General features: G+C 42.2%; 1 protein-coding gene across 7 annotated transcripts in view; it reads right to left on the reverse strand.

Moving 5' to 3' along the window:
* The window catches only part of ANXA4 (annexin A4), a 57920-nt gene that overhangs the window by 21497 nt on the left and 9202 nt on the right, over positions 1 to 27221 (reverse strand). The window contains exons 2-6 of one of the 7 annotated variants that reach the window (XM_036334255.1): positions 24811 to 24832; positions 12881 to 12926; positions 7481 to 7563; positions 7308 to 7395; positions 2801 to 2895 (exon numbers count right to left, since the gene is read on the reverse strand). In XM_036334255.1, the coding sequence (XP_036190148.1) occupies positions 2801 to 2895; positions 7308 to 7395; positions 7481 to 7483 (186 nt within the window). In that variant the 5' untranslated portion in view covers positions 7484 to 7563; positions 12881 to 12926; positions 24811 to 24832. Of the gene's footprint in view, positions 1 to 2800; positions 2896 to 7307; positions 7396 to 7480; positions 7564 to 9198; positions 9221 to 12880; positions 12927 to 24810; positions 24833 to 27221 lie in introns of those variants that run through there. The other 6 variants (XM_036334254.1, XM_036334253.1, XM_036334252.1 and 3 more) reach the window with 6 other exon arrangements.

Raw genomic sequence — 27221 nt, forward strand, 5'->3', positions numbered from 1 at the left:
TCTCGCTAAAATTCTTTTTTTGGAATAGGTAGCCATTTCTCATGAAAATGTTATTTGTATTAACATGTAATGGCTTTATTATTTTCTTAATAAATTAACAACAAATACATATTTTTAAATGTCCTAAATTTTAATTTCTAATATGTAAATATCAATAGATATAACCCATAAAAACAAAATGTTCTAAATAATTTAAGAGTATAAAGGTGTCACGAGATCAAAAAGTTTATAGACACTAATGTAAATGTATTTGTACACAAAACAATATGTGTATTTCCAGTCAATATTCACTTATGACATTTTTTCAATTACAGGTTACATTCAATATTATTCTGTATTAGTTTCGGATATAAAGTATAGTGGTTAGAAATCATGTGCTTTACAGAGTGGTCCCCCTGATATTTCAAGTACCCACCTTGCCCATACATAGTCATTACGATATTATTGACTATATTCCCTATGCTATACTTTATTTTTAAATTAAATTAAAATTTTAAAATTCTCACCCGAGGATATTTTTCCATTGATTTTTAGAGAGAGGGAAAGACAGGGAGAAATATTGATGTGAGAGAAATACAGCTATTGGCTGCCTCCTGCATGATCCCCGACCAGGGCCCAGGCCAGGGAGGAGCCTGCAACTGAGATACATGCCTCTGACCAGAATTGAACCCAGGACCCTTCAGCCCAAAGGCTGATCCTCTAGCCACTGAGTCAAACTGCCTAGGGCCCTATGACTATTTTGTGACTACCAATGTGTACTTCTTTTTTTAAAAATATATTTTATTGATTTTTTACAGAGAGGAAGGGAGAGGGATAGAGAGTTAGAAACATCGATGAGAGAGAAACATCCATCAGCTGCCTCCTGCACACCCCCTACTGAGGATGCACCTGCAACCAAGGTACATGCCCTTGACAGGAATCGAACCCGGGATCCTTCAGTCCGCAGGCCGACGCTCTATCCACCGAGCCAAGCCAGTTAGGGCTCAATGTGTACTTCTTAATCCCTTCTCTTTTTTCACCCAGTCCCCCAATCACCCTCCCCTCTGTCAACTGTCATTTTGTTCTCTGTATCTGAGTCCTCACCTATGACATTTTTAATAGCTGCAGAAATGTCTATATATAAATGCAATATAATTTCTTTAACCAGTCCCCTGTTTCTAATGTTGTAGACACAGGCATTTAGTTGTATCTTTTTGGTCATTCATAATTATTTCTTACAGCTCAATTCCTAAAAAGAACTGTAATTATTTGAACAAAGTACCAAATTCTAAAAACATTTATTCACATTTCCAGGTTGGGAGAGTTTAAGAACCAGCTTAAGATCAACCAACCAGTAAGGAGCCAAGCTGCTAGTCAAGTCAAGTTCTCTGGTCCTCACAAACCTGATTCCATAGCACAATATTTCAATCTATTGTGATTATTTTTATATTACATCCACATATCAAATGAATGAATGAACAAATACATGAGTGCTTAATCCATTAAGGTTGGTCATCTTAAGAAACTGCCATTAGATTAGCTTAGTTCTGAAGTTTGGAATAATTAACCCCAACTGTGTGGGGCAACATGCTTTAGTTCCCACATCACATGCACACCCATGCCTATTTGCGGTCATTAAAATTCATTGGGAATGGAGATAGTCTGAGCTATGGATAATCACATTCCCTACTGGGGTGCCCAGCAAGGTTTGCATGCAGATGCCCTGGGGAGCGGCTGAGCCAGGCCTGTCCCTCTCCCACCCAGCAGTTTAATGCCTATCTTTGAGTAGTAGCCACATCTGACTGGTTGTAAAGTATCTCAAGAATAAAAACACTTGCCCTGACCGGTTTGTCTCAGTGGATAGAGCCTCGGGCTGTGGACTGAAAGGTCCCGTGTTCGATTCCAGTCAAGGGCATGTACCTTGGTTGTAGGCTTGATCCCCAGTAGGGGGCATGCAGGAGGCAGCTGATGGATGTTTCTCTCTCATCGATGTTTCTAACTCTCTATCCCTCTCCCTTCCTCTCTGTAAAAAAAAAAAAAAGTCAATAAAAATATATTTTAAAAAAAAGAATAGAAACACTTATCAGAGTTTCTGAACTCTGAGACCTGGTAAACTCATTGATGTTTCCTCAATAAAAAGATTCTCACTCATCACACAGGTAGGTTTTCAGTGATGTGGAAAAACAGGATGTGATGACTCTGGTAAGTGAGTCGTTGAAAATGACAGAGAGAGGGTTCCTGAGGGGTATGAGGATTCAAACCAGAAGGAGAAAACATGGTGAATAAACAACCTCTGAATGCATACGTTAATGAATTGCACACATATACACAAACACATAAGCCCCATTCTAGAATCTGAGGGGTTCCTCAATTGAGGATCATCAAAGGAATGCACATATGCTACAGACGGGTTTATGTGGGAGTGTCGGAATAGACCCTAAACCCTAGGAGAGCCTGTTTAAAACAAACTGGATTTAAATATTTTAGTCAGTGTGGAGGGTCTTCATCCACAGTGGCCTAAAAGAAGCCTAGTCAGGGTCAGGGAGCAATGCTGCAAGCTCAGCTCTGCCTGGGGCTCAATGGTTGAGTCCATTCAACAACCAGGTCCCTGCAAGGACTTGGGTGGGAAGAGACCAAGCTTGGCCCTGAGCTCTGTGAATCAGGAGCTCCCTCAAATCTCTTCTTGCCAAGGAGAGGTGAGGAAGTATGTTGAAACCGCTTTGTGTGTTTTTTTAAGAACATCTTTAAACAAGGCAAAGCATCCACCTTTCAAAAACACGGGGCCACTTCGGGCATCTAGATCAGAGCGACTGTGACCTACCCTGCCGATGGTGGTTTTGTAGGCCGTCCTGATTTCCTGGCGCTGGGCCGTGTTGCGGTAGGCGAGCACACTGATGATGGCATCCTCGTCGGTGCCTGGCGGTGCAGCGGAGACAGTGAGTGTGATTTGAGAGAGGAATGAGAAAATGAGTTCCTCTGTGGAAACGGAAGTCGCCCAAACTCATGCAGAGAGCTTTCTAAGAAAAGAGGTTTGTTTGTTTTGGGGGAACACAGACACTAGTCTTAGCCTCCCTAATTAACGATATGCCACCCAACAAAATAGTTCACTTCTTTGAGCATTAGTTTCCTTATCTACAAATGTGAGTGATCTGAAGGTCACTACAAGTGTTACCTAGAACAATTAAGTGAATTACTTAGCAGAGCGATTTGCCCGTGTGATGCAAGAATTTTTAAAACATGCAATACTTGACTATTTAAAAGGCACTGACCTCTTTTCCCTTAGATTGCCAAGTAAGAAAATGACAACAGCCAACACAACAATGTTTGCTGGGTGTGAATGCCCCATCTGAACCATAAATATATAGGTCATATAACACAACTGCATCTTATTATTCATGTCACATATTAAGGTTGCATCTGATTGGTTAATTCTTGGTACCAGAAATCCTTATATACAAGTATAGGCACCTGATTTTTTAAAAAGTCACTTTGGAGCAAAAGGTTACGTAATTACTATTATTTTTTTGCAAGTCAATCAAAATTATACCTAAATTTTTGTCAGAATCTTAGCTATTAGTTTATGTGTGCAATGGGATGAAAAAGGTTGAAAATCACTGACTTAGCACTTAGTCAATAAATGTTGATTGAGAGCATGCTTTTTCCCTTCCTCTGGAATTGTTATACTGCCTTTTGGGTCTCCTGTATCTATTTCTATGTTCTTACCTTTTCTCTCCTCATTTTTAATCTCTTTATAATTTTCTCTGAGTTTTGAAACAATTCAAATTTGTCTTTTAATTCACTATTTGGCACTTTGGCTGCTCACTGCATCTACTGCATTTTAATATAAGTAACTGTGTTTTTCATTTCCAAGCCGTCTTTCCTGATCTCAGATGGTTCCCTTTTTTTTTTTTTGATGGTTCCTTTTTTATAATTGCCCATAAATTTCCATGACGCACTACCCTACCAAAACTTCCCAATATGAATTACAAGTTAGAAATGCCCTAAGTTGTGTTTGCCTGCTTTTTTTGCAGCAACTTTTTGACAGGGTCATTTATTCTGATTTTTTGGTCCCTCGTCTTAGCAATAGCTGCATGTTCACATATGTTTTGTGAGTTTTCTGTTTCCTCATTGTTTGTACTGTGTGGGAGTTGTTACGGGCTACAGAAGATTCTATTGAAACATTTCAGAGAGAAATGAAAAACTATAAATTCACCAGGGTTATTCTTTGCAAGATCAGAGATCCAGAAAAATGTGAGGTGTAGGGAAGAAACTACAAGACTTTAAACTTACATACCTTAGGCATCCACCTCTCTTCTCTCCTCTCTCTCTCTCTCTCTCTAATAGATACAACCATTATTTACTCTTTGAGAAATCTCAGGTAGGGAGAAAAGGCTCATCGCCTTTTGTTTACCACATTTTCTGTGAAAGGCACCATCCTTCTTCCAGTCAAGTCTGAACCCTCAAAATAGCTTTGACTTTTTTTTTTTTTACCCTAGTTCTTCCTCCACATTCAAATTTCCTGCCAAGTCATGCAAAATCTAGCTCTGGGATCTTTTTTGCATCTGGTCCCTCTTTTAAATTCCTACCACTACCACTCCCATTCAGGATTTTAGGGTTTTGTTTTCTTAAACGACTGCAAAAGTCTGCTAACCTGTATGCTTACCTACCAATCGGTCTTTCTAAAGTTTTGCCAGATTCATTTTCCTAGAAAGAAAAGCTCTCACAGTGTCCCCTCCCCTAACCAGGAGTACACAATGGCTCCCCACTGTTTGCTGGCTTTACTACAGGCATTTGAGACTCTGTACAGCATCCCATTCACTAGTGTGAAGAGAGATCCATATAAAAGGATACCAGGCAGCCAAACCCACAGACTAAGCTCTTGACTGATTGTACTTGACCCCACTGTGCTGTACTCCATGCTCCTGGCCTCCTTCACTGCCAGGCTATTGGTTTGTCTCCCTAAGCCTCTCCACTTGGCATCATGATTCTGGCATTGGTTGTTTCCTGGCCAATGCCTTTGGGCCATCCACCCTCCATGTCTGTGACCCCACAGGTGGCCTTTTCAGTAGCACTCAAAGACTTCCCTTTGCTACCTGCCTTCTCAGACAGTTCCCAGGCAGCCAACTCCTGCTTTGCAAGTACCTCCTGCTACAAGAGACCTTTCCAGGTATTTTTTTAAAAACATAAGTCAATTTTATTTTCCTTAGACCACAAAATAGAGTCTTTGGCTGTACAAACATCACTAGTTACAGTCTTGCCAAGAGGTCCCGGCTGGGGAGGGAGCTGTTAGTCGGTGGCCAGAACTCCTGAAGGATCTCTAAAATGCTAACACCCAGGTTAAAAGCCTTTCCATGTATTTACCGTGACTTCCCTAGGCCTCAGCTAAACTGGAGAATGGGACGATCCTCACACTCATCCCATGTCTTTGTTCACACTATTCCATTCACCTGAAACGCACTCTCTGTTAGCGCTACTTATTAAAACTCAATCTGTTTCCCAAGGCCCACCTCAAAGTCTACATTCTCCATGAAGTTTTGCCTGATGTCCCCAAATGCAGTGTGGGGGTTCCCATCTCCTCTCTGAACCCTAATAGGATCTTATTTGTGCCCCTCCTATTGCTGTCCTATTATGAACTGGTCACAGTTATTTCTGCATTTGCCTTAGCCACCTTGTCTCCATGGACTAGTTGACCACAAGGACTAGGTTTTATAACCCTCGCCTCCTCCAACCGTCCAACTTCCAACGGCCCACACACAGCAGCACTGAAAGCATTGGCTCTGTCAAATTTCTCCTGACACTGATTTGACAATTCTGAATGCCATGTGGTCCAAGTTCTGAAATTTTGGTGTTCTTGACATATACCAAAGAATCAGGGTAAACCTGAGAAAAAGAGTGGGCCAGGTACATTTTCCTATTTTTAAAAATGAAAAATAGAAAATGAGGAGATAAATACATGGACTTAGAACAATGATCTGTTCAGAGCTGGGCAGCATTATAGCAGAGTGGCTCAAACTCCAGCTCTGCAGTCAGACTATCTGCAATTGCTTAAAATCCTGACTTTATCACTGACTACTTCTGAGACCTTGGGCAAGTTAGCAAACCTCCCTAAATATCAAATTTCTTTTCATTTAAAAAAAATTTTTTTTTATTAATTTCAGAGAGGAAGGGAGAAGAAGAGAGAGATAGAAACATCAATAATGAAGAGAATTATCAATCGGCTGCCTCCTGCATGCCCCCTATTGGGGATCTAGCCCACAACCCAGGCATGTGCCCTGACCGAGGATCCTGGTTCATAGGTCCATGCTCAACCACTGAGCCATGCCGGCCAGGCTAAATCTCAACTTTCACATCAGTAAAAGTGCTATCAGGATTAAAACAGGTAATCCATGTAATCCATTGTGCCTGACACATAGTAGGGCTTACCAAATGTTCATTATAATTGTTATTGCTACTGCTGCTATTAGGAGCATTGGGGCTAAGTAAAATTATTTCTTCTTAGATAGAAAAACTGAGGACTGAGGCCTCATGGCCAAGATTTTTACCTAAATCTCAGGGAAATTCTAAATAGCAGCTACAACCAGGGAGCACTTCTCTGGCCAAATGTCCACCCAGGCAAGGACCTGGGCCAGGGTAGCCTGCAGTGCACCTGGCATGAAGCCTTGGTCTCAGGGAGCTAAGTGGAGGGTAGTGCACGGGAAGGCAAGCCCTCTGAGTCGTGTACACACAGTCTTGTCACATAAAGTCCCAGACACTGCACGTGGGTCCTGGGCAGCTGTGCCTATCACAGCAACAGGCAGAGGACTCAAGGGAAAGAATGTGACCTTAGCGTGGGCAAGCCGAGCTTGGCACTGGGTCTGCTGAGTGTGAGTCCTGGCTCAGTTCTATTTACTATGTGTCTTACTATGTTACCTAACTTCCCTGGGGCTCAGTTTCACATCTGTAAAATGGGGCAAAAGTAACAGTAGCAATAGCTGCTTTCACGAAATCACAGGGTGACTGTACATACCCACTGAGATAGTATTTGTGAAAGTGCTTTATGAACCTTATGGCACAACACATCTCGCATTAACTGGAGAACAAATACATTTCTAAATATTTATATATAGATTCAAAATGCTGTGATGCAAAACAGGTTTAAATAATCGGAAAAAGATAGAATGAGGACATTAAATTAGAATTTTTATAGTCAAATTAATAATTAAGACCCTTTCATCTAATTTGTCCTGAAGAGCCAACTGGTTCCCACTGTGTTTTTTTTAGAGTGAGACCTCTTCACAGTGGCCAGTGGACACAGTACTCTGTGCAACTCTGTGACGCACAACACTTACCCAACCCTTTCATGGCCTTCCTCAGGGTCTGGGCATCTTCAGTGGCATTGAATCCTGAAGCAGCTTTGATGGTGCCTCCTTTGGTTGCCTGAACACAGAGAAAGAGGTGCCTGAGAGGCAGCATCTGACCGACAAGGAAGCATCTCATTCAGCAAAATTTGCTGAGCACCTACCATGGACCAGACACTATTCTAGGTGCGAGGAATACAATAGGGACCATGAGGGACGAGGTTCCTGCTTTCATGGAGCTGATGTCCTAGTTCAGGGGGGAGGGGAGGGAAGGGCAGATAGTAAACAAGACAACAAACAAATATTCCACCAAGTGTCCGGTGGTGAGAAGTGTTATGGGTCAGATAGAGAGGTCCTGGAGGGGCTGCTCTGTGGAGGGACATACAGGCCGAGATCCCAATGACATGAAGCAGCTGACCATGCAAAGATCAGGGGGAAAGTGTTACAGGCAGAGCGAACAGCTAAGACAAAGGCCCTGGGGCTGGAACTGGCTTTTATGGGAGCAGCTGGAGGCCAGGGTGGCTGAAGGTGGTGGGCAAAGAGCAGAGCAGTCAAATAAGTGATACAGCAACCTATGCAGTAATTTTGCTCACCCAACTCCCTACCTCCCAACACAGACATACACAAAGGGAAAAATCAAATCAAATCTGAATCTGATCAAGCCTCTAGAGCAGCCGTGGGCAAACTACAGCCCGCGGGCCGGATCTGGCCCGTTTGAAATGAATAAAACTATTGAAAAAAAAGACCGTACCCTTTTATGTAATGATGTTTACTTTGAATTTATATTAGTTCACACAAACACTCCATCCATGCTTTTGTTCCGGCCCTCCGGTCCAGTTTAAGAACCCATTGTGGCCCTCGAGTCAAAAGGTTTGCCCACCCCTGCTCTAGAGTAAAATACCAACTTACAGTAAATATGAGAGAAGAAAATATTAACCCATACCACAGGGTTATAGATAAGTAAATTACAAGGGAAATTAGAAAAGAGAGAAATAGAAAGGAACTACAGCTAAAAAGAGATTTGAAAGGCATACCAATAATCATAAGGAATGAACCTTATTTGCATCCTGAATCAAACAGTAAAAAAACATATTTAAGAGACAATTGGAAATTTGAACACTGAAAATATTGATGACAATAAGTAATCAGTGTAAACATTTTTTTAGGTATGATGATGATACTACTGTGGTTCTTATTTTTTATTTTTTTATAGGCTATAGTGAGAGGTAGTAAAGCTTAGTGGGGAGGAACACAGAAATCAGAGTGGGATAGACCCAAGTTTGAATCTTGGCTTCAATTCTTCCTAGTTGTATGGTCTATGGGAAATTTAATTTTTCCCACCTGTATATTAAGAATAATAACATCAACTCACAGGGTTGTTGTAATAATGAAGCAGGATAATATAGGAAAGCACTTAGCATAGAACCCAGCAAACAGTAAACTCTAAAACAAAAACTCAACCTCAGTGGCTATCATTACCATAATTAAATATGACTTCAGCAACATCTCCAAAATAAACATAATTATGAGATTCTTATACTGTATATATATATTTCTGTTAAAATCCCTAATGCAAGCCTATGGGATAATGCCAAAGCAAAACCCGGAATAGAATATCTGTACAAGGTGTCAAAAACCATGTAGAATAGATGTAAAGCTTTCTAACGATTTAATTTGCCCCAATGATGCAATATGGGTCATCTAAAGTCATGGAGGAGTTTTATACACTAGGGAAGTTCTCTGGCAAGTCAGACTTGAGCTCTTTGAGCTGGTCCACCTTGGCCTGGCCCTCTCAGGCCCACCATGGACCACACCAAGCCCATCCAAAGCCCTCAGGTACCACAGAGTATGGGCCTCATCTGCTGAAAGACCAGGCATTCACCTCCTAGACATGGTCAGCATCCAGCACTTGATCATCATCCTCATACACCTGGCAGAGGAAAGTAGAAATCTATCATCTTAATTTTCTTGGATACTGCTATGGTTGGAATTGCATCCCCCTCCCCCAAAAAAGGTATGTTAAAGTCCTAAGCCCCAGGACTTCAGAATGTGATCTTATTTGGAAATAGGATCATTGTAGATATAATTAATAAATTAAGATGGGGCCATACTGGAGTAGGTTGATTCTTTAATTTGATATGACTGGTGTCCTTATAAGAAACCAACATGTGAAGACAGATCCACACAGCGAGGACACCATATGACGATTAAGGCAGAGATGGGAGTTAGGCAGCTGCAAGCCAGGGAACACCTAAAGATTGACAGTAAACCATCCCACAGGTTTTAGAGAGATCATGGCTGTGCCAATCCTTGATTATGGACTTCTGGGTTCCAGAATTGTGATAAAACAAATTTCTATTATTTTAAGTCACCCAGCTCGTAGTATTTGTTACAGGAAATTAACACAGGCACTTCTTTTCTTCTACTATATATTGCCTGTAATAAGCATATTTATAATTCAAAATTCCAACATGGCCTAATTCAGCCCTTGACCCTACCATGAGACAGCTTCCTGAGTTGAATGTTTCACAAGGTTCTTTTGGAACTCCAGTGTTGAAAAAAAAATTGGATGGTACTCAAATACTACATTCAAAATGCATTACTAAGGGACTAAGAGATGAAAATTACTATCTAACAAGATGAATCGATAGAGGGATTTGCAAACATGGTTCAGCTTATCAATTAGCATTCTTAGTGACTCTTTTTTTCTAGGAAAAAGATAAGCTTGGGAAATTTGTTCCTGTCACCTCTAAAATATTTATATTGATTACATTCCAGGGCATAATGTACCATTATTCATTCTGGGAAGGCAGGGGATTCCACCCCAGAAAAATTTCTCGTGATAGCAGGCAAAGGAAGCAGGAAGGATGTGGGGGAGAATGACAAAAATGAATAGCTAGAAATAGGTGACATATCACAATCAATGAGATAGTATCCAGTTATTGAAATGATAATAAAGGTGATAAAAGTAAAAAGGACTGGATGCAACATAAGGGAATACTAATCAACAATAAAAAGCAATGGAGTAACAAACTGCTGGTACAGCAACACAGATGGATTACAAAAAGTATAATGCTCAGCAATAGAAGCCAGACACAAAAGAGTACAAGCTCTATGTTTACACTTATGGGCTGTTCTAGAACAGGCAAAACAGTCACTATCTATGGTGATAACAATCAGAAAAATGGCTGCATTTCTGGTGTGGGGTGAGAAACAGAAAGGGGCATCAGTGAACTTCCTGGAGTGATAAATGTCCTATCGTGTTAGAGAAATACATGACATGGTACAAATATTTGTCAAAACTCATTTACCAGTAACCGTACGGACTCTGCATTTCACTGCATGTAAATTAAACCTCTATACATTTTTTTAAATGCCTGAGTACAATAGCTTTTAAAACACGTTTTCCCTTTAGAAATGTATCATATAATCACTGTCTAGATTTGGAAAATATTTTTTAAAATTTATGAAGAAAATGAAAACATCCATACTTTCATCATCTAGAGTAAATAGTTTTAATAAGGTACAAAATGTAATATAAACATGTTAGCATTGCAAAAATTAGAGTAAATACATACTTAACTGTTATTTATGCTCTTATTACTACTTGTTTAAAAACCATGATATATCTGAGTAGGGTATAAAAATAAAATGATGAAAAATAATTAGAAATTACAGTATTGTGACTATTGTGTGTTTTTCCTTTCCTTTAAAAATTTCCTTCATCTGGCCCTCGCTGGTTTGGCTCAGTGGATAGAGCCTAGGCCTGCAGACTGAAGGGTCCTGGGTTCGATTCTAGTCAAGGGCACATGCCCAGCTTGCTGGCTCGATCCCCAGCAGGGGGCGTGCAGGAGGCAGCCAAGCAATGATTCTCATCATTGATGTTTCTATCTCTCTCTCCCTTATTCCCTGAGATCAATAAAAATATATTTTAAAAAATTTCCTTCATCTGTTCAATAAGTAACAATCATGATGGGAAAACAGGCGCTAGGAGAAAAGATGAGAGCAACTGAGGTAATTTTCCTCGAGTAGAAAGCACATTAAAGGATCTCTTGATTACAGTCATCACCTGTGGGAAGGCTGTGAACTTGTTACGGACGGGAGGAGTGTCCCATTAATTTTGAGTCCCCAGAGCCAAATACCATATCTGGCACAAAGTAAGGGCACTGTAAACATTTCTGAATAAATGTTTGACATGTCCAAGGAGAATCTATCAAGAAGGAATGAATTTTAAATGAAAGCATAAATGATTTGGAACAGACATGAGTAAGCTTTTGACTGACAGAGATGATGAAGAAAATTCTAAAATGTCTAACGTAAACATTTTTTTAAATATTACTATTTGTTCGGGATAGTTTACAAGTCCATCTTTCTAAAGGAAGGCATCCAGATCTGACGGGATCTCTAGTTCTCCCCAGGTATAAGATTCTACTTCTATTATTCTCTTCCCAAACACCAGGGGTCAGAATCACCTGCCTATTCAGAAACCGTATTTGGGTGGGAGAAGGAGAGCAGATGGCCAGCCTCAGGTAGAGCCATGTTTGCAACTAAGAGTCTCAGTTTCCATCTCATCTTGAACTTTATGGAATCCTCAAAGGGATTCAATTGCCCGCCTGTCTCAAAGATCAGATAACCAAGCTCTGAGGAGTCCAGTCACAGTCAAAGGCAGAAGGCAGATGACAAGCCCATATGGCTGGATACTGCCTTCTTGATGAGTCTGTAACCATGTGGTTACACCAAAATGCGGACGGCACTCATCTCCTGATGGTATAATCTACAGGGTTTTCAGTTTTTCTTTTTTCTTTGCCTAAATTTTCTATTATGGCCTACAACTTGTTTCTGTATTTCAGGACGTTAGAAGGATTCAAAGGATTCTCTTTGAATTAATTTTCAGGGTCAAGTTATTCACCACCCCCAAAAGAAATTAAAATGGTGCTTTAAAAAACAACTGGCCCTAAACAGTTTGGCTCAGTGGACAGAGCATCGGCCTGTGGACTGAAGGGTCCCAGATTTGATTCTGGTCAAGGGCATGCACCTTGGTTGCAGGCACATCCCCAGGAAGGAGTGTGCAGGAGGCAGCTGAATCGATGTTTCTCTCTCATCGATTTTTCTAACTCTCTATCCTTTTCCCTTTCCCTTCCTCTCTGTAAAAAAGCCATAAAATATATTTTTAAAAACACACACAAAAAAAATAACAACTGCCTTGCCCTAGCTGGTTTGGCTCAGTGGATAGAGCGTTGGCCTGTGGACTGAAGGGTCTCAGGTTCGATTCCTGTCAAGGGCACATGCCTGGGTTGTGGGCTCCATCTCCAAGAGGGGGCGTGCAGGAGGCAGCCAATCAATGATTCTCTCTTATCATGGATGTTCCTATCTCTCTCTCCCTCTCCCTTCCTCTCTGAAATCAATAAAAATATTAAAAACAAAGAAAGAAACTGCCTTTTCATTTCCTCCTCCCTGCCCTCTGTTGAGCAAACAACCCTCTGAATAAGTCAATAGCCACTGAGTAAGCATCCTGTACCTGTCTGCGGCTGGCACCAGGTAGGGTGAGGCACTCCACAACTTACCATGCTGTGTCAGGATCAGAGTTCAGTCACCTGGGCAGCAGGTCCTCTGTGATAAAAGCAGAGGGAAAATTACTGATGTTAAGGTAGTGCCTTTAAAATCATTAATCTGGACAATTTACAGTTTGCACAAAGTTAAACCACAGGGAAATGACACCCGATTTCATCAAAAGGCCAGCTATCGATTAGCCAAAGATACAAGGGCCAGGCTAATAATTAAAGAGAAACTGTTTGAACACGCAAGTTTATTATACCAGCAAAATACTTTCCTGCCTGCTCTTCTGTTTGGAGATACACATTACAGAAATGATTCCTTTTTGTTACAGTGAAGTACATTGCTTGTACTCCAGCAAAACCTAGATTCTGAACTGTATGTTCTAGTGGATCAGAAGAGGTGTCTCCTTGGTTGTGTGTGTGTGTGTGTGTGTGTGTGTGTGTGTGTGTGTGTGTGTGTGAGAGAGAGAGAGAGAGAGAGAGAGAGAGAGAGAGAGAGAGAGATATGACAGGCCAGCAGCCCAACCAACATTAGCCTCTTTCCATTTCCCAAAAGCCACTTTCACTGCCACCAACTTGGGACTTAAAGGTGCTTCTTCCTTTAAGCTGCAGCCTAACACACTCATTAGTTCTCTTCAGCAACCCCTGCTTCACCAAGAAGACAAATCCTCTCTCATTCATCCAGTCATTCAGATCGCAAGAAATGTCTTCATTGTCGGCTAGGACCTTTGGGGGTTCTCATGATATACAGGCCGGTCTCTGAGGGAAGGCCAATTCCTGTTTCCATATCTAAGTCCTATGGAAAAGGCTCCTTTCCTAAGCATTTAGTTAGATTCTTGATCCTCAAAGAATCATCCCAGAGCCAGAAGCATGGGTATCACCGGGGAGCTTGTTAAAAATGCAAAATCTAAGGCCCTACCCCAGACCTAAGGCCAGAATCTGCATTTTAACAAGATTCCTCGATTATCTGTCTGCATAGTAGTTTGAAAAGCACTAGCCCAGATTACCCTACCAAGCAGCGCTTTTCAATGATTCCCCTAATAACTAAATCCTCCTTAACCCACTTTATTACCGACAGGGTCACCTTTGGTCACATTCCCTTTTCATCTTCCGGCTCTCCTTAGGCTCTGCTCCATCCTTCCTGTTGCCCATCACTCACCGCACTTACCTCCTATTACACAGGGGATGCCTGCCTGAGGGGAATGCTAATGGGTTCTGGGGGACAGCCTGAGCAGTGGCTTTAGGGTGAATGAGGAGATGAGGCTGCTCAAGCAGAGGGCTCATTCCAGGGAAGGCTCAGAAATAAGGCTGGAAAAGCAGGCAGTGAACTGATTAGTAAGATCCTATCTGAGGAATTGGACTTTATACTGTAGGTGATGGGAAAATTAGGAAAAGGTTTTTGTTTTCACAGAGAAATGACATAGTAAAAGACATACTTTATTTAGCAAGGGACTATACTATAAGGTAGCCTGGAGAGAGACAAGGGGTCAGGAAGGCTTGAGATACTACTACAGGGACAGACAGACAGAGGCAAAGACCTGGGTAGGTGTGGCACTTGGAAGAGCGTATACATAAGAGAGATGTGGAAGGAGGACCTTGTTGGATTTGGTGGCTCGTGAAACATAGATTTATTCATCCTATCACCAAATGTTCATAAAGCACCTCCACAGTCCAGGCACTGTTCTAGTTGACAGAGATAATACAGTGACTAAGACAAAGAACCTGCCTTCCAGGAGCTCACAGTCTACCTGGAGAGATGAACAACAAATAAACGAATGAGTAAATAAGATAATTTCAGATACTAGTAAGATGGAAATACAACAGGTTCATGGTATGGAGGATCAGCTCATGGGCCAAATCCTGTTTTTTTTTTTTTGTACAGCCTTAAAAGCTAAGAAGGGTTTTTACATTTTCAATAGTTGATAAAAAACATCAAAAGAATATTTCGTGAGGTGTGAAAATTATATGAAACTCAATGTTCAATGTTCATCAGTGAAGACTTATTGGAGCACTGTCACATCTATAGACAGTTCTGTCAAGGAGATAACATTGAGCTAAGACTTAATTAAGAAGGGGCTAGCCATCCAAAGTTCTAGAGAGGGAGGAGTTAGCACAAAGGCCCTGAGGCAAGAATAAACTTACTGTGTTTGAGGGATGGAAAAAAGCTTCAAGAACAGGGGGCAGCCCTGCTGTGTGGCTCAGTGGCTGAGCATCAACCCCTGACACAAGAGGTCACCTGCTCAGTTCCCGGTAAGGGCACATGCCCAGGTTGCTGGCTAGATCCCTGGTGGGGGCGTGCAGGAGGTGGCCGATCAATGTTTCTATCTCCCTATCCCTCTCCCTTCCTCTCTAAAATCAATAAAATAAAGTATTAAAAATAAAAGAACAAGGGGCAGAGTGGCATGAAATGGGGATGGAGTAGGGCCAAGACCATCTGTGGAGGCAGGAAGAGGTGCCTCTTTCACATTTGCCCAGAATGTGCTAGGGTAAGCCAAGAGCAGGGCTTTTTGAGACTTTCCTGGGCCTCAGCCACTCCTTCATCTAGAGCAGGGGTAGGGAATTTTGTGCCTGCCAACGGCCATCTTGATATTTATAACATCATTCGCAGGCCATACAAAATTATCACCTTAAAAATTAGCCTGCTATATTTGGTCAAACATTTAATTAACTCACCCCTAATGCCTTGGCAGGGCCAGACCAAATGATTTTGTGAGTCTAATATGGCCCATGAGCTGGACGTTCCCCACCCCTGATCTAGAGGCCCTGTTTTATCTCATATAAATTATCAAATGCTTCCACATTCATCATTAATATAATCAACATGTGAGTTGGATTGAATTGCTGCTGATTGGTTGACAGCCTGGCAGACGCTTTTAGGAGCAAGGGCCCTCCCTTTGCTTCCACGTGGTTTTGGACTAAAGGACAATGAGTGAAAGAGCAGGGAAGGGGGACACCTCCCACAGAAGCCAGACTTTAATACAAATACTTTCAGTTCTTTTGTCCACATCAAGAAGTGGAAAGACTGTTTGAGAAAAGCCTTCTGCAAATAACTGAGAGGTATTATTCAATGAGCTAGAAATATTTTACTAAAGGAAAAAACGTACCGTACTTGAACACAGGGTACTTTTAGCCAGGCAATTTATTTTGAAACTTGGACAGCACACAGCATAATCCCATTTATAGAAAGACAGCTGTTGTGCATTTATTACTTACTAGTACCAAAGTGGTCTCTAAATAGATTAGAGAAACGAATGTAGAAAAGGTACTCCTTGGTTCTTTCATTAGATATCAGATAATCCATGTAAGATTAATCCATACTAATGCTTACTAGCATAATATCTGGCACCCAGTAAGGTCTCAGTAATGCTTGGCAAGGATAGAGGAGTGGAAAGAGGGGAAGGAACCCCACACACCCCTCTCCCAATACAGAATGCAGTAGGCCTCTTCTTAACCGCACGAAATTATCAGCCCCCAAAGGACGAAAGGCCCTTCTCCCTGGGAAGCTCACTTATAAGTCCTCCCAAATTTCCCATCGCCCTGCAGAGCCAAGGATTCTTTATGGGAATCCTTTTCTGCCTTAGCTTCCTTGATTCATTCTCTCTCTCTCTCTCTCTCTCTCTGAGGGCCAGCTTGCCATTCCATAAACTGAACCATGTGACCAAGTTCACAATGACTCGGACTTTGTGTCGGGGTTTTAAAATCTCCTTTGCTGTTCACAGGTGGAGCAAAATATTGAACAACTGTGGCTCAGCCTTGATACCTATAAAACACAGACACACTCAGGACGGAGTGTGGTTCAAATGACCCTAAAAACATCGGGATTCTTCAAGAAGGATCGATGAAGATGGAAGGGACCATATGTTTGTGACCACTAAAAATACCTAAGCGGTAGGCAGTATGTGGGTGGGAAACTGTAACTTCTTTACAATATGGAATTCTGCCATGAGGGTTCATGGCAGGGCTCCTGAAGATTTTAAGACATTGTTTTAGAGCAAACTGAAAGAAAGCTAGGAACTAAACATAAGAAACCTATTCCAAAAGCAGTTACATAAGGAAATAACGTGTTGTAAGTAAGTTCAACCTACTTCAGGTAAGATTACAAAAATTTGCAGAGATAATTTATGATGGATTCATAAAGAAAAAATTAAATATGTGGAGAGCACATCCATATTGTTTTCAGGTTGAATGTCTAGAAGGATAATTATTACACCATCCAACAAATTGCCCACTGGTATCACTGCCAGAAATTGAAAGCTGAGTGCTGACTCAAGTAGAAAGTTTCTTATGTCCTTATGGCAGATGGCAGGTCTGTGGAACAAGAACCTCAGATTTCAAGTAATACTTCAGTGGGCCTTTACAAGGAGATGGTTGTGTGGTGCATTCCTCCCCACATACCCAAAATTTGGAAAGCAGGCAAATCATATTGTTCCCTGAGCTATCGATGAGTAAAATCATCAAATAAGCACCAAAACAAAGATATACAAACTGATTTCAATGAGAACGAATGGCTCCTGAACTGAAGTTAACTTGCTGAAAGGTATCAGCATATTTAAAGAAAAACTGTTTCCATTGCAATGCAAGCTCCACACAAAATCCTGAGAGGCTTACTCTGGAATATTATTCAAAGCCCAATCCAAAGGAAAAGATGGCTTAGTCCCAGGATCCAATGGTCCAGAGTCAGTTATTTCCCCACTGTGAAGATGAATTTTATCCATCGAAAACCCTTTGCTCTACTTCCATGGTTGCCAAGCAACCTCTGGACTAGAGTTTGGCTTCCCAGGTGTACCTGTCTACAAAGTACTGGAGCATAAGGCTTTTTATCTAAGTAACAACTGCATTTCTCAATGTAAATAAATTAGCAGTGTGTCTGTTTGTGTATGAGTGCATGTGTGCATGCATGAGTGTGTGTGTGTGTGTGTGTGTGTGTGTGTGTGATAAGCCTGCAAATATAAAACTGTCCCTAAGAGTTGAACCCCTTCTTTTTTTATTTTTTTAAATATATTTTATTGATTTTTTACAGAGAGGAAGGGAGAGAGATAGAGAGTTAGAAACATCGATGAGAGAGAAACATCCATCAGCTGCCTCCTGCACATCTCCCACTGGGGATGTGCCCGCAACCCAGGTACATGCCCTTGACCGGAATCGAACCTGGGACCTTTCAGTCCGCAGGCCGACGCTCTATCCATTGAGCCAAACCGGCTTCGGCTGAACCCCTTCTTGATGTGCTGATGAATACAATTTCCCTGGTCCTGCTGGTTGTGGCAACAGGATGAATTTACCCCAGTTAGCAGACACTATCTTTGAGATCCCAACTGAACTTGGTGGCCTCCATTCAGATTCATAACATTGACCCACATCCCAGAACAGGGAACCAGAACAGTCATTCTGAAGGGATTTGCTGTCCTTGTGTCACATTCTTGCTGAATCCCTCTTCCTCCCGGAAGATCACATGTGAGTGAGTCATTCACCATTTTCCTTTGGTACATGGTTTCATTTTACAACCCACAGGCTGACAAATTTATACTTCTAGTCTGTGGATTTGTAGAGGGTGTGACTGGGCCCCTCCCAAACACGAAGGCTTTCAAAACTGTCTATGTAATAGGAAAATGAAAGCAACTCTTTTTCCTTGGAACTTAAGATCCTTCTAAAAGTAAAGGAACTTGAAGAGCTGGGGTTTGAGTCTGGAGAAATAAGAGTCAAACATTTAATCAAAGCCAGAACCGGTTTGGCTCAGTGGCTAGAGCGTCGGCCTGTGGACTCAAGGGTCCCGGGTTCGGTTCCGGTCAAGGGCATGTACCTTGGTTGCGGGCACGTCCCCAGTGGGGGGCGTGCAGGAGGCAGCTGATCAATGTTTCTCTCTCGTTGATGTTTCTGGCTCTCTATCCCTCTCCCTTCCTCTCTGTAAAAAATCAATAAAAATATATTTTAAAAAAACACAAAAAACACACACACATTTAATCAAAAACAAAGGGTGTGAGCTAAATCAAAGCAGACAAATTTGGAAACCTGCCTAAGTATTCTTAGGAAAGAATCTAATCCAACCCAGCATCTGGCAAGTAACTTACTGACAGACTTTTGTCTAAGTTTTAGCCACTGATTCACAGCAGTCTATTAAAGTTTCTACTCTACTCCAATGATTCCTTTGTCTAAAAGGCAGGGGAAAAGAGGGAAGAAACATCTATTAAATACTCCTCTGCATTATCTTACTAAGCTACTCAATAACCTTTGGAGACACTAAGATTAGAAAAATAAAAAGAGCACTGAGGTGGCCTAAACGATTGTTGGGAGAGTTGGTTGGGTACAATTCTTTGTTCAATGCCCGCCTTGCTAAAGGCCTTTCTATTTCTACTTCACGTAATTCCTCAGTTTCCCCAGACAGAAACTTCTAGTAGGGCATAAATCAAATCATATTCTAATAAGCTTTATAAATAGATAGCTACCCTACCTTGTTTCTCTGGGTACTGAATTCAGCTTACATAGTTTAGTGCTTGAAATTTTTCACAAGTGGTTTTCTTTTCTTCTTCTTTTTTTTTGGGGGGGGGGGTGAGGGGGCAGAGGTGATCCTCACCCGAGAATATTTTTCTATTTATTTTATTTTTTAAAAAAATATTTTATTGATTTTTTACAGAGAGGAAGGAAGAGGGATACAGAGTTAGAAACATCGATGAGAGAGACACATCGACCAGCTGCCTCCTGCACACCCCCCACTGGGGATGTGCCCGCAACCAAGGTACATGCCCTTGACTGGAATCGAACCCGGGACCCTTCAGTCCGCAGGCCGACGCTCTATCAACTGAGCCAAACCGATCAGGGCTCTATTTATTTTTTTAAATATATTTTTTATTGATTTCAAAGAGGAAGGGAGAGATAGAAACATCAATGACAAGAGTCATTGATCGGCTGCCTCCTGCACACTCCACATTGGGGATCGAGCCCACAACCCGGGTATGTGCACTTGACCAAAATCGAACCTGCGACCCTTCAGTCCGCAGGCCGACGTTCTATCTACTGAGCCAAACCAGCCAGGGCCCGAGGATATTTTTCCATTCATTATATTTAGAAAGAGTGGAAGGGAAGGGGGGAGATAGAGAAACATCGATGTTACAGAGACATCGATTGGTTGCCTCCTGCACAGGTCCCGACCAGGCCCAGGGATGGAGCCTGCAACGGAGGTATGTGCCCTTGACTGAAATCAAACTCAGTCCGCAGGCGGATGCTCTATCCACTGAACCAAACGAGCTAGGGCTGGTTTTCTTTTGTTATCTGAGTGACTCCTAGTACAATCTGTGAACTGGAGACCTCGGGAATTCTAGTGGGTGGTTTTCAGTTGGTGTCTGTGTTTTTGAACTATTCTGCCTTTTAACTGCAGACAAACTGGATTCCCCTCCTCCCACGTCAGTGAACACTGAAACAAGAAGCTGATGTGCTGGTGATGCTGATTTTTGCTCACAGTCACGAGACTGATATGATAGTTTCACTGATGTTTCATGTTCACTCATTCAGCAAGCATTATCTGAATGCCTGTCCATGCCTGGTACATTCTGGGCACTAAAAGGCACACTTCAATTTCCACCTGTATTCCCTTCATATAGAAAATTATCCCATATGCCTTCTCAGTTCAAGAGTAGACTATTGTTTAAAAAGAAGCTATTCTTGCCCTGACTGGTTTGGCTCAGTGGATAGAGCGTCAGCCTGCGGACTGAAGGGTCCCAGGTTTGATTCTGGTCAAGGGCATGTGCCTTGGTTGCGGGCATATCCCCAGTGGGGGGTGTGCAGGAGGCAGCTGATCAATGTTTCTCTCTCATCGATGTTTCTAACTCTCTATCCCGCTCTCTTCCTCTCTGTAAAAAATAAATATAATATATATTTTTTAAAAAAGAAGCTATTCTTGAACCAAAAAGGCATATGGAATAATTTTCTGGAGGCTGTTGGGATGACTCAGTGGAACTTCCTTCCCACTGCAAGGCTCTCTACAGCCTTTCTCAATGGTCACCTCCCAGCCTTTAGTCATTCTCCCTCTGGTCATGGGGCTCACTCCTCCACAGGACAGGCCGGCCACTGCTTAGTGGCTCAGCATCAGGAAAGCCAGTCTTGTATTATTTATTCTGTGCTCTGCAGCTAGTATCAAAGGAGTTTAGAAATAATTACCCTTTTGATTATATTTATCCTAGTGCTAGCCACATTAATACAATAATAATATTATCCAGTATGCATCAGTAGCAAGTGAGAGAAGAAATGCCAGAAATAGCTCTTCTAGCTTTTGCTCTGAACCAAAACCATTACAGACTTTCATTCAAAGCTATGGGTTTGGCACAGCTATGACATGTTTTCTCAAGCCCTTGGTGGCAGTTGCTGATTCTGCTAGAGGCAGTGCCCCTTTAGATCTAAAACATAACTGTTCTGTTGATCACAGAGTTTACAATGCGGCAGGCCAGTAAGCCAGGACAAGTGGAACAGGGAAACTGAGACGGATAACTGAACAAACTGGCAGAGCAATTTTCAGCAGACACAGGTCACCTGCCTAGAAAGAGGAGGCCTCAGTAGTACCTCACGTCCAGATCCAGAAAAGCAGCAAACCAAGTGGGCGACACCAGTACCAGCAGCAATGACTAATGACCCCCTGTCCTGACACTGACCAATCAGTGAAGACCACAACCCCGAAGGAGCACACCTAGAAAACTGATAAATATTCTGTTGAAACCCTCCCCTGAGGACTCCCCTAAGATTCCTGCCTGCAAGAGAGAGATAAAAGCCTCCAGACAAAAGACTCAGCGAGCCTTTTCCTTCCCAGGAGCACGCCTGCCCATACCTCCCCTGCCTTCTTCCCCCACAGACTTGCATCTCCTAAACTCTGAGACTTGCAGCCAGGTCGGCAATGGGCAGCAGCAGTTTGTCCCAGACAAACCCTGAACCTGTCCCCAAGCCCCCCTTTTCTCTGACTTCCTAGTGAGCCAAAGTAGACCAGCCTGGGCTCATTTCCCTAGTCCTTTCTTGTTTCACTGTCCCCAGCTTTAATAAACATCCTCTAAAATTCACCTGGCCTCGCCCTAGCTGGTTTGGCTCAGGGGAGAGTGTTGGCCTGTGGACTGAAGGGTCCCAGGTTCGATTTCGGTGAAGGGCACATGCTCAAATTGCGGGCTTGATCCCCAGTAGGGGTTGTGCAGGAGGCAGTCGATCAATGAATCTCTCTCATCATTGATGTTTCTCTCTCTCCCTCTCCCTTCCTCTCTGAAGTCAATAAAAATATATTTTTAAAAAAATAAAATAAAATTCACCTGGACTCACATTGTGAAATTTGTCCTGTACAACACTACCGGCTGGCCCTAGGCAGGCCTGTTGAGGGCCAGGTCCCCTTTCCAATAACAATGAGGCTGAGATGTAAGTACACAAAGAAAGCTGGAGTAGAAATTGGGACGAGGGGGGGCGGGAGGGGAAGGAATGCTTGCCCCCTTAAAGAGATCATTTCTGCCGGTGCTGGATTATCAGGTAGGGAAGACTCGAGAGAGTGTCTAGTCCACCCCTTTCTTTTTTGTAGACAGAAAACAGACCCAAGACCACTTTCTGTGTAATGTGCATGGTAACAACGTGTCAGGTTCACTCACTGGACCCGAGGTCTGGCAGGTGCTGGCATCGTGAACAGCACAAGTGCCCACTAAGATGGGAGCATCGCCAGAACCGGTTTGGCTCAGTGGATAGAGCGTCGGCCTGCGGACTAAAAGGTCCCAGGTTCGATTCCAGTCAAGGGCATGTACCTGGGTTGTGGGCACATCCCCAGTAGGAGATGTGCAAGAGGCAGCTGATCGATGTTTCTCTCTCATCAATGTTTCTAACTCTCTATCTCTCTCCCTTCCTCTCTGTGAAAAATCAATAAAATATATTTAAAAAAAAAAAAAAAAAAAAGATGGGAGCATCCATGCCATCCTCTGGATGAGAAACAGCTATGGGAAGGTCCTGATCTGAGTGGGGGGAGCCAACTTCACAGCCTAGTTGCTAATTTCCCATGATGGCCATTCAGGCAGGAGCTCCTCCTTCAAAGACCACACCATCCTAACAGAGTGGCTGGCGTCCAGAGCCCAATCACTTGGGTCTGTAAACCTCCATACCCACTTCCTAGCTATATGATTTGGGGCAAGTTATTTCTCTGTACTTCAATTTCCTCATTGGTCACACGGAATTAATAGCAATATTTTATAGGGTTGTTGCAAAGGTTAATCAAATTATTATATCAGAAAGGTGCACACATTATGTACTCAACAAACGTTAGCTATTCTTTTTATTACTCTGCTCTCCAGGTATCTCCCATTATCTTTATATTCTAGTGAGCTGTTCAGTGAGCTAAGGTCGTGGTTATCAACTCAACCCATATTAAAAACATCTGTGGTGTACAGAGTTCAGGCTTTCACATCTACCAGCAAGTCAAACCAGACTTCCCTTTTGGCCACCAAATCAATGAGGTACTCTGTGTGAGTATGTGTGTGCCCTCTGATAAAATCATTGCCCTCACAGTTGTCTGAATTCTAAGACAGCACTTCCCTGGACTCTGCTTACCAGATGCCCATCCTGGGCCCCCAACTTTCCTGCTTCTAATTCTTTTGTTTGTTTGTTAATCCTCACCCAAGGACATTTTTCCCCCATTAATTCCCAGAGAGAGTAGAAGGGAGGGGGAGAGACAGAGAAACATTGATGTGAAACAAACACACCGATTGGCTGCCTCCCACACATGCCCCAACCAGGGCTGGGGACACAGCCTGCAACTGAAGTATGCACTGTTGATCGGAACTGAGCCCAAACCTGTGACCCTATAGCCCAGGGGTGGGCAAACTTTTTGACTCCAGGGCCACAATGGGTTCTTAAACTGGACCGGAGGGCTGGAACAAAAGCATGGATGGATTGTTTGTGTGAACTAATATAAATTCAAAGTAAACATCATTACATAAAAGGGTACGGTCTTTTTTTTCAATAGTTTTATTCATTTCAAACGGGCCGGATCTGGCCCGAGGGCTGTAGTTTGCCCACAGCTGCTATAGCCCAAGGGCCGATGTACTAACCAATGAGCCAAACCAGCAAGGGCCCCGCTTCGAATTCTTAACAGAGCCTTACGCACAGCGCACCTGCAAGAAATGCTTGCTGACTAACTGAACTAGCTGCTCCGGCGGCTGCAGGACCAGCTCTAATCACCTTGGCTGTTTGGGCTTCCTGAAGGTCTGGTCTCAGGAAGGTTCCCCACAGCCTTTTCAGCTATATCCACAGTCTCCTCCTCTCACCTTGTTTCTGAGCCCCAGGGTGTTCACTAAAGAAGCATTAGCATAGTTTCGATTATGCCAGTCACACTTGGGTTTATTGTATTCTCTACCTTGGGGTAGGCAAGGATTTCTGAAGACACAAAAAAGTACTAGCCATAAAAGACAATATTGATAAATAAACATTATTCTGAATAAATGAAGCCAAACAAAGTTTTATATGAAATTCTAGAACAAGCAAAGCTTATATATACTGCCCGGCTGGCATGGTTCAGTGGTTGAACATCGACCTATGAACAAGGAGATCGAGGTTTGATTCTCAGTCAGGGGCACATGCCTGGGTTGTGGGCTCAATCCCCAGTGTGGGGCATGCAGGAGGTAGCCGATCAATGGTTCTCTCTCATCATTGATGTTTCTCTCTCTCTCTCTCTCTCTCTCTCTCTCTCTCTCTCTCTCTCCCTCTCCCTCTCTCTCTGAAATCAATAAAAAATGTATTTTTAAAAAAGTTTATCTATGCTGCTAAAAAGCACAAAAATGGTTGCCTGGGGCCAGGGATTGGGGGTGGTGGTGAGGCAGAGGGGGTACTAACTACAGAGGAGCGTAAGAGAAGGAACTATAAGGAGTAATAGAAACGTTCTTTATCTTGATTGGGGTAGTAGTATTCAGATGTATACATTTGTCAAAACTCACTGAACTCACCTCACACCTATTGGGATGGCCTCTATAAAACAAAACAAAACAGAAATAAGTGTTAGTAAAGATGTGGAGAAACTGGAACCCATGTATAAAATGGTACAGCCACTGTGGAAAACAGCATGGTGGCTCCCCAAAAAGTTAAAAATAGGCCTGGCCAATGCGGCTCAGTTGGTTGGGCATCGTCCCATGCACTGAAAGGTTGCCAGTTCTTTTCCAAGTCAGGGCACATGCTTGGTTTCGGCTTGATCCCTGGTAGAGGGCATGCAGGAGGCAGCCGATCAATATTTCACTTTCATATTGATGTTTCTCTCTCTCTCTCTCTCTCTCTCTCTCTCTCTCTCTCAAAGTCAATAAAAATTCTTTTGGGGAAAAATTCTTTTAAAAAATGTAAAAACAGAATAATTACTATATGATCCAGCAATTCCACTTCTTGGACTCAGAAATATCTATACAGCCATGTTCACAGCAGCCTTATTTGCAGTAGCCAAAGGATGGAAGCAACACATGTGTCAATTGACGAATTATTTTTTTTTTTTCTATTTTTTTTTTTTTTTTTTTTTTTTTTTTTTTTTTTTTTTTTTAGAGCCATTTCTTCTTGTTTCCTCACTGATGCTCACACATTATAGTGATAATACTGATGAGTAAACCTACATTAAGTTAATCTGTGCTTATCCAGACACATGGCCAATAAGTTGTGTTCTATCATCTGGAATTGAGAGCTCAGATATACATTGTGATCATCTTAATAAACCAAACCCATTATAAGCCTCCTATAGTCAATAATAACAAAAATTGGCCCATTGTCAGAAAAACTTATCTATTACAACAGAAAAAAACCTGATAATTAACAACATGGCTGCATCTATGGATATTTAAAGTTACCCAAAGTAAAACAACTTTCTAAGCTTGAAGTAGCATTTCTTGAAAATTGTTTGCTTTGTTATTTTGGTTTTGGAGGAGAGGGGTATGGGCTGTAAATGAATTTCCAGTTGAGCACATGAATAACGAAAAGGTTTCACCTTCAGTTGCAGCATCACACTTTGTCTCTCTGTGTTCCCAGGATATAAATATGAAGAAAATAGGACAAAATAACAAATTTTAATAAACAATATAATTGTGTGGATGGGCTCTGTCTGGAACTTTTTCTCTTCAGCTTATACTCATCTTCCAGGTCATCTCATCAGATCTACAATGTTCAAGACCATCTGTAGGCCGTGGACTCATAAATTGATATCTCTTGTCTGAACCTCTCCTCAATCTCATTTCCTGCTCTGGGCCACACTTAGATTTGCAAGTTATGCTTTGCACACGCCGAGGGTACCATTGGTATTGGCAGCAATCATAGATTTGTGTATTTATTAATATAATTTTCTAGCAGTTGACAAAGTGTTTGTACCTAGTCATTTTGTGGGCTCGTGGGCAGGGCTGTTATGACTCTTCCTCCATGAAACCACACTCCACCATCCTCCTTTGTGGCTGTTTTTAAAGCAAGCCAAGTGCACACATGTTTGTGCCTGGGCACTGGTCTCCCCCTGCCTCAACCCTGTCATCCAGGAATGTGTTTAGCTTCCCTGACTGCTTAGGTCTTTCCAGGCTTTGCTCATGTTACCATCCTATATAAAGTAATAGCCCTTATCTCTCTCCTACTTTATTTTATTTATTTATTTATTTATTTATTTTTTTAAATTAAATCTTTATTGTTCAGATTATTACATTTGTTCCTCTTTTTTTTCCCCCCATAACTCCCCTCCTCCCAGTTCCCGCCCCACCCTCCGCCCTCACTCCCCACCCACTGTCCTCATCCATAGGTGCACGATTTTTGTCCAGTCTCTTCCCACATCTCCCACACCCCTTTCCCCCCCAGGAATAGTCAGTCCATTCCCTTTCTATGTCCCTGATTCTATTATAATCACCAGTTCATTCTGTTCATCAGATTATTTATTCACTTGATTCTTAGATTCACTTGTTGATAGATGCATATTTGTTGATCATAATTTGTATCTTTACCTTTTTCTTCCTCTTCCTCTTCTTAAAGGATACCTTTCAGCATTTCATATAATCCTGGTTTGGTGGTGATGAACTCCTTTAGCTTTTCCTTATCTGTGAAGCTCTTTATCTGACCTTCAATTCTGAATGATAGCTTTGCTGGATAAAGTAATCTTGGTTGTAGGTTCTTGGTATTCATCACTTTGAATATTTCTTGCCACTCCCTTCTGGCCTGCAAAGTTTCTGTTGAGAAATCAGCTGACAGTCGTATGGGTATTCCCTTGTAGGTAACTGAGTTTCTTTCTCTTGCTGTTTTTAAGATTCTCTCTTTATCTTTTGCTCTTGGCATTTTAATTATGATGTGTCTTGGTGTGGTCCTCTTTGGATTCCTTTTGTTTGGGGTTCTCCGCGCTTCTTGGACCTGTAAG

The sequence above is a fragment of the Myotis myotis genome, unplaced genomic scaffold (assembly GCF_014108235.1).
Source record: "Myotis myotis isolate mMyoMyo1 unplaced genomic scaffold, mMyoMyo1.p scaffold_m19_p_14, whole genome shotgun sequence".
In the NCBI taxonomy this organism is placed as follows: Eukaryota; Metazoa; Chordata; class Mammalia; order Chiroptera; family Vespertilionidae; genus Myotis; species Myotis myotis.